General features: G+C 47.0%; 1 protein-coding gene across 1 annotated transcript; it reads right to left on the reverse strand.

The window, feature by feature from the left end:
- Positions 1-5,828: 5,828 nt before the first annotated feature.
- Positions 5,829-9,785, reverse strand: LOC103700035 (uncharacterized). Its single transcript, XM_039114812.3, has 2 exons — positions 6,900-9,785; positions 5,829-6,676 (listed from the first exon to the last, which is right to left on the reverse strand). Exons 1-2 carry the CDS (start codon positions 9,721-9,723, stop codon positions 6,303-6,305), a joined length of 3,198 nt encoding a protein of 1,065 aa, XP_038970740.3. The 5' UTR covers positions 9,724-9,785; the 3' UTR covers positions 5,829-6,302.
- Positions 9,786-12,626: the final 2,841 nt, after the last annotated feature.

The following is a 12,626-nucleotide window of genomic DNA, read 5'->3' on the forward strand; positions in this document are numbered from 1 at the left end:
ATAGCACGTTCCCGGACCCATCGACCTGGTGCACGACCTCCTGACTAAGATCGGATGCCCCGAGGTTCGACCGTAGGGTCCCAAGCTCCCTCGACCTCGGGAAGAGTCGCAGATTGATGGAGCATCTCCAAACCCCCTCAACCTCGGCGGGCGCCATAGGGCTCATGAGAAGCCCGAGCTCCTCAAAAGTCAAAGAATGACTCCGGAAGTTGGCGAGGAAATAAGGCCACCTACTCTGATACGAGGGGCGCAATTTTGGAGACACAAAAGGTACGTCCTATTTGATGCTCGCCTTGTTATATTTATCTACGTATTGACAGTGAAACCCCGATTGAAATCGGGACCTTAATCTGGCCAAGGTCGGATTACTTCTACAAGTCGGTGTAAGATTAATCTCCCGTTGACCTTGTGCATGCTTCGTCTACCGACGATCTCCACCACAACTCATATAAACCCTTATGGGCAAGGGCCAAATTCAGCCCCCATGCCCAGACTCCGATGTCAACTTGTGAAGATAACCTCAAAGGCCGAGGTGTTCCTTACAGGCCCCAACCCCGCTCGCCTGAATCTCGGCAGAGTCCGAGGGCAATGACTATGAAAAACCTGGCGACGATGTGACTATTGGCCTAAGCTCCCCTTTGGGGGACAACTTTCTTACGGGCCTGCGCCCCAAGAGCCAGGCTCAAAAGCTTGGCCGAGCACCTCGGTAGCGACCTATGTAGGTCTAGCGCGGCCCCACTTGGGGGCCCGAAGCCCGAACCCGGTGCCATGAGAACCTAAAAGCCAAACTTGGCAACCTCTGCGACCTACGAATCCGAGCTACAAGACTTGGTGAAATTTTCTAAAGTCTAAGCTCGGAGCCCCCCCTAGCTAGCGTAATCAGAGTTCGGACACTTATACACACCAGAAGAAAGGTAAGACATGGCCAAAGAACATGTCTTTATTAATATTATCCGAAGGCTCGGATACGAAGTCGAGAGTCGGCAGAAGTACCGACCTCGTTTGCGAGTGAAAAAGACAGAGAAGAAGAATAAATGTAGAAGTGAAAGAAAAAGCTTTCATTGATGAAACGCCAAAAAGCTAAGTACAAAACTAGAGGCCGGCCTTTTACAAAGTTGTAGGCCGACCTAGTTTACATTGAACATAGAAAAAACCGAAGTCCTAAGAGGCGGCGGCTTCATTAGCATTGCCCTCGTCGTCTACAGGAATGACCTGCGGGTCTTCAGTAGGCGCGGGCTCAGGGTCTGCAGCGGGCGCGGGCTCAGGGTCTGTGGCGGGGGCCTCGGCTGGTGCCGCGGGAACAACCTCGCTGGTTTCACGAGGTATGGCCTCCGCCCTCGCCGGTTCAGCTGCCACGGCTTCGACCTCAGCAAGGTCCTCCTCGGACATGAGGGCAGCGGGGATATCGTCGTCGTCGTCGTCGGAGCCGTACCCGAACCTCATCCTCGGACGGACCGTCGAGAGGTCGAACTGGGGGCATATCCGGGCTATCTACTTCCGGAAGTTGTCAAAGCCCCGGAGGAACCCGTCCACAGTCTCCTCCTCTAACATATCGCGGAACTCTTCTGACTCCTTGAAGAGTTCCACGGCGTTCTCGGCCCGCTCGAGCGCCCTCTTCTCCCGGGCCTCGAGCTGCTCGATCTTGAGGCGGAAGACCCCAGCCTCGTACTTCAGACCCGCGACCTCGGACTGGGCCTCCCCCAGGCGCGCCTCCGAGGCACGCAGGGCCGATTTCGTCAATGAATGGGCGGCCCTCTCCTCTTCGAGCACCTCGACCATGGCGAGTCGCCCGGCCTCGGTGGCTTCCCTTCGCGCTTCGGCTTCGGCCAGCGCGGCCTCCAGCTCAGCGACCCTCTTCTTGGCCGGCTCCAACTGCCGGCTGAGTCGTCGAGTCTCCGCCTGACAACTTTGGGCAATAAACACCAGGGAGTCGACTTCATGGATACGCTGCAAAAGAGGAAAAAAGAAGAAGAAAGCAACTATAAGTAAAAAGCAGGCAGTGTATGCATAAGTTAGTAGCCAATGAGAGGTTAAGGCAATAGCTCACCCGAACAGTATTACAGTAGGTACTGTCGACGATCTCTTCCAGCGACGCCCTCCGGAACTCGGCCCGGTCCGCTGGAAGCATGGCGTGCCGACATACCGCGCGCGGTATCGGCATCGTGGAAGGCCGAGCTCCCCTCAAGGATTGGGGACCCCGGCTCGGCTGACCTCCCCGCCTGATCCCTCGGGGAGCTCGGCTCGCCCGAGCTGGGGACCTCGGGGCCCCTGCTCGGCCCGGGCTCTGAAGGCCGCAGTCGGATCACCATCGGTCCTCCCCGCTGGGCGACAGGGGTAGGACGGAGTGGGGGTGCCGAGCCCGCATCGCCGGTATCTGGCGCCCGTCTTCGGGCGCCCGCAGAGACCCCCGCCTCCGGGCCTCCCGTCCCGGCCGAGGTGGAAGCAGCGGCCGACTTCGACTTCTTCCGGGGCTGAGGAATGGCCCTGCCGGCCTCGGCCTCCCGCCTCTTCAGCCGAGAAAAGAGGGATGTGCTGCTAGTCGGCATGTGGGGGATGTCTGAAACTAAAATTTTTTTTCGAGTGTCAGACCAGTGTTAGCGAAAAGAAGAAATAGATAAAAATAGGACGAGACAACTATTCTTACCCTCGGGGCGCGCCGAGCTCAAGCCCACGCTCGCCAAGGCGCCCTCCCGTAGGAGCTCGGTTAGGTTGAATCCTTTCCCGAGGGCCCGTAGGGAGTCCAAGACCCTCAGCTCCCTCCCCGAGGGATCGGAGAGCCTGTTGAGAGTCTTCAACCGAGGATGCCCCCACCTCGGGTTGAACCCCCACGGCACCTCGGATGCAAGAAAGAAAAATTTCCCCTTCCACTCATGAATAGAGGAAGGGGCACCCTGGAAGAGCGACATACCGCCCCGAAAGGCGAAGTATAGCCACTCTGCATCCGCCGGATTTTTCTTTAATAAAAAACACCGGTGGAAAATGCTCACCGAGATCGGAATCCCGTGCGCGAGGCACAAGGACAAGAACCCGATGATAGTTCTCCACGAGTTCGGAGCAAGCTGTGCTGGGACGAGTTGATACTCCACCAGCAAGTTGTTCACGAACTCGTGAACAGGGAACCGCAGGCCGGCCCAGAGCGTCTCGCGGTAAATCGCGATCCGACCTGGGGGCGGCCGCGTCACCCTGTCTTCCGGCCCTGCAGTTTCGAGACGAAACCCGGGCTAGAAGAAGAACCGGGAGCGGATTAACTCCAGCTCCTCCCTCGATAAGCTTGACCCTACCTCCTCCGGACCAAGACCCATTTTTTCAGAAAATTGAAGTAAACTAAAAGATGAGAGGAGTAGGTAGGAGAAGAAGGGAAACCCTAAATAACACGGGGCAAGAACCTACGGAAAGAGTCGCCGGAAACCGCTCCGGGGACCGTCGGCAAAGTATCGTTGGGAGAGAGAATGGAGGTAGGGACGACAAAAGCAAAGCGCGACCAAATAGGACTATTAGGGCAGACTCGAGGGGCTTATATAGACCCCCCTGACGGCCCGAATTGGCGGGCTTAGTTTTCATCCCCCGTCCAGATTGCGCCAGGTGTCAACCTCGGAACCCGAAGCACCGCATTCACTCCGGATCAATATCCCGGGTACGCAACCGAGGCGCCGTCCCATCGGATCTCACGGCCTCATCATAGGCCCACTAAACCGGATCACCTTAAAAGACGAGCGGACATCACCTCCGCTCCCTTCATTTAATAAGCCTCAGGGACACGTGGAGCGCCGAGATAACCCCAGCCTCCCAGATTGTTATTCCGCCAATACGAAATCAGAAACGTCCGACCTCAGATCATGCCACGTGCTCATTTCGAAGCGCGAAACGGCGTGCCTATTTAAGGAGGCGGTTTCGATTATAAGGTCGAGGCGCCACCTCATCGGGCCCAGGGAGCCTCGTTATGAGCTCGCCGTACAAAGCGATCTCGGAGACCTAAAGGGCGTAATCATCATCATGGCTGCTTCGAGATACGTAAGGGTGCAGACCTCGTCATAAGTCCGCTATATAAAGCGATCTCGACGGGCCAAAGGGCGCAGCCCACGCCATAACTACCTCGAAATGCCTAAGGGCGCGGACCTCATCATAAATCCACCACATGAAGCGACCTCGAAGGTTCAAAAGGCGCGGACTTCGTTACAGAAGCTTTAGGGGTGCGGGCGTGATCCCCTTCGACCTCGATAACCACGATAACAACTTCTACTTCCCACGTCCGAGCCTGCAGCTCGAACTCGGAAGTCGGGGGGTAGTGTTGGGGGAATACGGTTTTCCCCCAGTAATACAATAACCCTGCCACCGGAAGACTACGCAGTCGACGACCCCGGACGACTGAGGTCGGCGCCCGACCCTAGAACGTCCGATCCCGGATCATCCGACCTAGAGGACTTCCGACCTCAAAGGCTTGTCTTTGTCGACCACCTGCCGCGGCCGTACCTCTCCGAGGTCCGGCCAAGGGCCATATCCTGCCACTGCCCCAGCATTTATTACACATGATCCCGGCGAATCCCCAGTTCACGCAACAATTAATGTGAATCTCCGGCCTACGCAACAATTAATGTGAATCTCCGGCCTACGCAACAATTAATGCGCGTGGCTCCTTTCATCTACGGATCCTCAGTTCTCCACGGCAAATCAGCTCGGCAGAGTCCTGTCCGCCATGATAAGTCTGACCCCAGCCTCACCGCCGACATCAATGCAATGATTCACCCGATCGCGTGACGGCTCAGGTCGTACGACGGCCTTACCTCCGACATCAGTGTAATTATTTACTTGTCCGTGCACCAGATCAAGCAATGTGCCGAGCTGTACGACGGCCTTGTCCGGTCACATCGCAGGTAAACCCCCCCTATAAAAGGGAACCGTGCTTCTCAAGGGCAGAGGGGGGGGAACAGAGAGAGAGAGAGAAAAAACACTACTGCTCTCATTTTCTTTGAACACTATTTTGCCCCCTCTGACTTAAGCATCGGAGGGCCGGCGCCAGAAGACCCGGCCACCGGCTTTTCTGCAGGCACCCCGACAGAGGACGCCGCCCGCCGACGCATCACCACTCCCTCGCGTCCGCCGACAGCTCCCCCTCCTCGACGGACGATCGCCCCCGGATCCAATTTCCAGCAACAGGAACCATATATAATATCATATGGCATCCAAATCATGAATCTCGGCCCACCGTTTGCACCATCGTTGCCATCGATTACTGCCTCTTGGAATCCTAGTGTTGGGCATCCTTAGGGTCAGAGTAGTAGCTAAAGTTTGGCCACTTTGGCTTCACTTGGATTATTCCTAAGCTGGTTACAGAATGCCAATTTTTTAAGGATTTTTGAAGAGAAGGGTTAATTGTCTCCAAAGAGAGAAGTATGCTTTAAAAGTAAGTTGCGGTGCTTTTATTATTTAATAAAGTTTTTCTATTCTCTACTGCATAAGTTTTTCTGCAAGTGCTCTCTTGCTGCTTGTTCTTGAAGTCTTGGAAATTGGAAAGTCGTCCTACATAGGATCATGCAGTTTTACAACCATGACAAAAATAATTGCGTCACACTTCAGCGGGGATGCAGCATGCCAATACCACCGGGCATTTAGAACAACTCATATATATGAGGGTAACTCCAACTCTCTTTTCTTTTCTTTCTTTCTTTCTTTCTTTTATTTTTGATTATGAGTTGGCATAACTTAATAATATGTAGTCATACTTAATCTCATCTTTCAGTCTCTCATATTTCATTGTACGAATGCCTTATTTTATACATACTTATATTGATTTTGTACACAATTAGCACACTTTATATTATTGAGAAAGATTAGACAAAACTAATCACTTTGATTAACTCTAATCACTTTCATCAATCACAGCACATTTTATGCCCACATGTTTCTTTTTATCTACCTAGTCGAAGGATTGAAAGATAAAAAGCATCATAATAAGAGGTAGAAATATACAAATCACAAGGAAGATGAAGGTAGAAAGTGACCTCTCCGATATGTCAAGGAAAACACAAAACTTGTTCAACTATGACGACTCATTTCAAATCCATGGAACATTTCATCCCGATATCTCTTGGCCTTGTGATGGTAGAGCATCCAAAGAGGGTCCCCTCAAACAATAGCAGGCAAAGACAAAAGACAAACCGGAAAATGAAAACAGGTCGAAGGGGATGAGCACAGGAAGCGACTGCAATGGCAAGCGGCCTTGGGAAGTAACAACAGCCATATAATGTATGTTTGCGTAAGCCTTCATAATATCTTACTAATATTTGTGGATCATTCTCTGTGATTTAGACGCCACCAAGAATCTCTCTCGCTGCAGTCATTTTTTTTACAATATCTCCCGTATGCATTCGTTCTTTGGGTAATTTGTTGGAACATTGGAGACCAATGCTAATCACTGAAATTAAGCACTCTTTTATCCTGTGTTGTTTAGTGCACCTCTGTTGTATGCCATTGATAATTTCATACTCCTCTCGTATCAACTGCGGATCTACGATGTTCATAATTTGACTAGGAAAAGCCATCTCAACAAATCGATGAAGATCTAGGCTTTCATTGAAGGTCGCATCAGTGGGTCTCTTTCCGGTAAACATCTCCAAGAGAAGTATTCCGTAGCTGTACACATCTCCTCGAGTCGATACTTGGCTTCCCAAACCATACTCTGATATATGTTTGCACAAAGACAACGGCAAAAACATAGTTAAACATTCACGATAAATCGATCCACAAACAAAACAAAGCAGTGGATCAGAAGGTAGAAATATGTTGTACTATAATGAATGAGCCAGACTAGCTTATCTGTCTTTAGCTGATCATTATTAGTCTATATTAGCCTACGTAGGAAGAAAATGAGAAAGAAAAGAATTTGTACATGGAAGTCTCACCTGGAGCGATGTATCCAACCGATCCTTTTATCGCCGCCAAGCTAGCAGATATGGAGAATGAGTTAATAGATTCAGAGAGAAACTTCGCCAGCCCGAAATCACTCACACGGGCAGTCATGTCACCATCCAGAAGAATGTTGCTCGGCTTGAGATCACAATGCACGATTGGTACCGGGCTGTGATGATGAAGGTAATCCAGTGCAGAAGCCACGTCCATGGCTATGCTCACTCTCTGCTCTAAATTCAAATTCCTCATCGGGCATTGTTCATTCACTTCCGGATGCAGCCATCGTTCCAAGCTTCCATTATCCATAAATTCAAGAAGCAATGCTTTGAAATCATTACCTCTAAAATCAACACTAGAGCATGCAGTTATGATTTTGACCAGGTTCCGGTGTCGGATGCTTCTCAAGGCCTCACATTCAGCTATGAAACTCCTTGAAGCCCCCTGCTGCTGAAGGTTCAGTATCTTTACAGCAACCATCTTTATATCATCCCAATCCATGACCCCTTTATATACAGAACCGAAACTCCCAACACCAATCAGATTTGCTGAAGAGAACCCACCAGTTGCTCTGACCAATTCGGCGTAAGAGACTCTAATATGTTCTGTTCTGATGGCTGCCATGGATGGACGTCTCATTCTTGTCTTTCGAATCTGGTAAAGTAACACGAAGAAGAGAATCAGAGTCAAGCCTAGAACTCCACTGGTAGCTGCGATGATCACCGCCAAGATAGCAGCTTTGTGTTTCTTCCCATGGGGTTGGGTAGAGGGGCAGGGTGGCAGGTGCAGTTCTTGGATTCCACCACAGATTTTTCGATTTCCAATAAGTGAAAATGCGCTCATATTTGCAAAGACCCCACGTAGCGGAACCTCACCTTCAAGGTCGTTGAAAGAGAGATTCAGAAACTGGAGCGAGTGAAACATTTGAAGATATTCTGGTACATGCCCAGACAGGTTGTTGCTTGAGAGGTCCAGAAATTGAAGGCCCTTTAGATTGGCCAGTGATTTCGGGATGACCCCTTCAAAAAAATTACCGCTCATATTAAGGTTTACGAGGACCACGCATTCGTCAATGTTATCAGGGATTTTGCCATACAATCTGTTCTTAGAAACATCGAGGCTATTGAGATTTATCAGGTTGCCAATTTCTGAAGGTAAGAACCCTTGTAATGCGTTGTGTGATACGTCTAGGAGTTGGGATAGAGAAGACAGGCTAAGAATCTCTATGGGTATAGGGCCTGTAAGCTGATTGTAGGAGAGATCTAGTAACTGCAAGTTCTTGCAGTTTCCAAGGTGGGTTGGAATGCTTCCACTCAATTTATTTCCTTGCAGCTGGAGCCTATACAATTGACTGATGTTTCCGAGTGAAGGTGGAATTTGGCCGAAGAAATTGTTGTAAGCCATATGCAGCTCTCCCAGTGCATTAATATTTCCAAGAGATTCAGGAATATTACCTGTGAGAAGGTTTCCACCCATGGCAAGTGCTATCAGCTTTTTTAGGTTCCCCATATTTGAAGGCAGGCTTCCAGATATCTGGTTATTCCAAAAAACAAGGACCTGGATTTCTGTGGAGAGGTTGGAAATGGAATTGGGTAAGACACCAGAGAGATTGTTGTTGCCGATATTGAGCATTGTCAATTTGCTGCAGTTGGTTAGAGCAGTGAGGAAGCTCCAATCGTCGGCCTCCTTGGCTACTAGTTGGTTGTCGAAAAGCTCCAGAAGTGACAGGTTCTGTAAGGTTCCAAGGTTGCGAGGGATTTTTCCCTGGAGAATGTTTTGTAGTAACCGAATTGAAACCAGTCCAGAAGCATTGGATAATGAAGAAGGAATATGTCCGGTGAAGTGATTGCCGGCCATCTCGAGATTTATGAGGCGGGGAAGAGTGCTACCTATGTCAGATGGTATGGTCCCTCTGAGACTGTTGAAGCTCACATTCAAGACACGGATGCTTGAGAGATTGTAGAGACAGGGAGGAATCATGCCTGATAACTGGTTTTGTTGTACATCGAGGGCAGCAAGAGAGGGAAGACGGCATAATGAAGATGGAATGCCTCCTGACAGAGGGTTCAATCCAAGAAAAAGCCTGGTGACGGAGGTCAGGTTCGCTACCCAAGGTGGGATGCCGCCCGTAATCATGTTGTGCGACAAGTCGAGGTTGTCCAAAGAGGAGAGGTTGGCCAAAGATGTTGGCATGGCTCCCGTAAGATTATTCGTTTGGAGGACCAAGTCAATGAGCTGATGTAGTGATCCCAACTCATGGGGCACTTGTCCGTTGAGGAGGTTCTTACCTAGGTCAAGCGAAATCAGATGTCTGCAGTTGCCAAGACTGGATGGAATTTGTCCGTGTAGAGAATTCACGCTTAGGTTCAGAAGTCGCAGTCGATGCAAATGGCCGAGTTCTTGAGGGATGGATCCGTCGAGTTTGTTCTCTTGGAGACTCAGTCTTCTGAGGAAGGTGAGATTGGCTACGGATGGTGATATGGTTCCGGCCAGGCCAAGGGAAGGTAAGTCCAGAGCAATGACCCTCTCAGGGTGACGACTACCACATGTGACGCCTTGCCACTGGCAGAAATGAAGCGACTTGTTGTCCCAGGAGGACAGAGCCCCATATGGAACATCATATATACTGGACCTGAATGAAATGAGAGCTGAGTGGTCGCTTACGCTTTTGCTGTTGTTCCCGGCCAAGGAGGTTGCAGTGCTGGCGGTGATAGCAGGAGATTGGGGAGATGAGAGCACAAAAGGACAGAAGAGCAGAAGAGTTGCGCGCATGAGAGAGGACCACCTAGATGCCCTCTGCGAGTTGGAGAGATATCCCATGTGCGCTCCTGGGAAGTCGAGAGGAAAACAATGAACAATATAGCTTGGTTGGAGGCTTTGGATGAAACTTTCCAAGAGCATGCAACTTTATAGTAGTTTTTCTGGGCTGGTTTGGAGTCGTCTCCATTTAGACAGACTTGACTTGGGTCCACGTCAGAATATTCTAGTCCCACATCGCTTCGAGGAAGAAGCTGCATTGAGCAGCTGTTGGAAAGTCTTTAGACTTGCTGGGAAATAATTTATTAGAGCTGATACCAGCGACGAGAGATCGAAGCTGGTCGTCAAGACTTGCTATCGACGCATCAATTATTGTAGACTAGCCCTCCGGAGTTGACTTGTATTACAGGATAATCTCTCAATTTTTCAAAATTATGTAACTAAAAAAATAATTACAGAGAAAAATAAATTTTACCATATTTGGTTAGTAAAAAAAATATTTTAAAAAGTGGTATTAGAAAAAGATTATTATAATTGGTTTTATATAAGAATATTGCTAAATTTCTAGTGGTGCCTTTAAATAAACAACTCAGATGGTAATATTTTTTTCTAAATCCATTTGTTGACCATTTATAGCCCACTTACATAAATATTATCAAGATTGGCCATTTCTAATATTAAAATATATTTACATGAGTTGATAAAAATTTTAGAATCAATTATACATATATTAAAAAGTATAATTCTTATTATAAATAAATTTTAGTATTTTTTTGGTATATAAATAAATATTTAATTATTAATAAACTATAATTTAGATTTATTGATGATTAATAAATATTTGTTAATTAATTAATAATAATAATTATTTATTAATAATAAATATTAATTATATTAATAAAATTAATATAATATTAATATAATATAAGTTAGAGTATTTTAATCCAGAAATAATATTTTCAGATTACCCCCATTCGGTAACCCAAAATGGATAAACAAATACCACTTCTTGGTGGTATTTGTTTTACCTTCTCTATTAAAAAATAAAAGTATGACCTACTATTTATTTTATTATCTTTCTCATCCATTTTTTTACCAAATATGATAATTTGATATATAATTTTTTTTTTTTTCATGCTAGATTACCCAAGTCAAACATGTCGGCAGTGGCACGGATCTCGAATGGAGGCGCATGGAGGGGCTCGCCAATTGAGTGGAAGGGCTCTAAAAACGCCGTAGCAGAGGCCAAGACAGCACCAAAACAACAAGCGAGGAGCAAAGTGGGCACGTCGTGGTAGGCGGGGCATGGATGACCACCTTCGCACCGCCCATGAACAGCATCGTGTCGTTGATCGGCGGCACACCCGCTGCCTTTGGATTCCCTGCCGACTTCAGGCTGCAAATAAGAAACAAATCCTTCCAACGTGAGTTGCCGAGTTTTATTATTCAGTCCCCTCGTCTCAGACTCCTAAGTTTAGACCAAAAATTAAAACCAGACGTAGAAGACTCCTAAGTTCAGCATTGAAAAATATATGAATGAATGGATCCTCTAGTTGAAACACGAATTGCAGAATATCCTGATTCATGACAGTAAGACTATTAGACACCACCTAGCCTTACTTGTCTAATCTTGCCAAGGGATTGTGCTATGCACAATTGTCCCATGTCGCTTCAAGAAAGAAGCTTTGTTGCACAATTGTTCCCACTTTTGCCTTGAATGCAATGCAAAAAAGTTTTTAGACTTGCTGTGGAATAATTTGTAAGAGCTGGTACCAGCCATGAGAGATCGAATTAGCTGGTCCTCAAGACTTGTTATCAACTCATCATTTATGGTAGACTCGCCCTCCAATATCAACATTAGGTTGACTTGTATTACAGCATAATCTGACAATTTCTCAAAATTAATTATCTAAAAAATACTTGCGGAGAAAAATAAATTTTACTACATTTAGTTAGTAGAAAAATTACTATAAAAAATAACATTTGAAAAAGATTGTTATGTTTGGTTGTAGGCTTGGTATTAACCGGAAAGCTGCAGCAGCCGGAGGAAGCGGGTGGAAGATTTTTTTTTTTTGTTGTTGAATTGTGCCCCCGGTAAACAAGACTTGGTAGTTCTCCTCCTGGGCACATCGCGTGAACATTCTTGGACTACCGTTTGCAGGCGGTAGTGCAACGCGAGCGCAAATCTCCGTTGCCAGGAGGTGAAGGGACGTTAATCTTGTTTTTTTTTGCTAAAATTTTTTTTTTTGGCTAAAGGGGACGTTAATCTTTTTTATTATGCATGTTTTACACGGAGGACCTCGTAGCAGAAAAGATAAATTACTCTTACCCCCTTTTTTTTTCCGATTATGGGCTTGACTACAACTTAAGAAAGTTTAGGCGAAGCCTGATTACTTTTATTAAGCCTAATAACCTTCATTAATCACACTTTCTCATCTAATACATGCTTGTGCCTTGTTCTCTGCATAGCTCGAGGATTAAAAGATAAGGAGCTGATACATGAGATCTGAAAATAAGTTTCAGCCAAGAAATCTTCCATCAAGGCAAACGTAGAAAATGATCTTTCCTATTTGCTGAGGAAAATAAAGAGTTCAAGAATGCTAGGATCCATTTCAAACATATGGCCCGCTATACTGTGACCAGGGCGGTCACTCCTACCTGTAAACCTGTTATTGCAGCACATGTATGCACAATAATTGGGCATGAATTATTAAAGAACTAAAGGAAGAAGCAGTACCCTTGCCTGGTCAAGCACCATTTTCAATGCACAGTCTTGTCCTGTAGTTGAATTGCATCCATTCTTTCAAATTTGAATTTTTTGATGTCTCAAATATGTACTCAGGCACTTGGAACGTTTCATGATAACATTTGGATATTTTATACCATGAAATCGTGATGCCTTTATAGTTACATATTTCTTTCTAACACTCAAATACATATTTATAGTGACATTTTATTTCTAACAC

Source organism: Phoenix dactylifera, chromosome 16 (genome assembly GCF_051530095.1).
Source record: "Phoenix dactylifera cultivar Ajwa chromosome 16, Ajwa_hap1_PhDact_Kaust_v1.1, whole genome shotgun sequence".
Taxonomy (NCBI): Eukaryota; Viridiplantae; Streptophyta; class Magnoliopsida; order Arecales; family Arecaceae; genus Phoenix; species Phoenix dactylifera.

Excerpts from the sequence above, each read along its gene's own strand:
- LOC103700035 (XM_039114812.3), bottom strand. The coding sequence starts at position 9,723 with ATGGGATATCTCTCCAACTCGCAGAGGGCATCTAGGTGGTCCTCTCTC. Across the intron at positions 6,677-6,899 it reads GGTTGGATACATCGCTCCAG|AGTATGGTTTGGGAAGCCAA; the intron begins GTGAGACTTCCA and ends AACATATATCAG.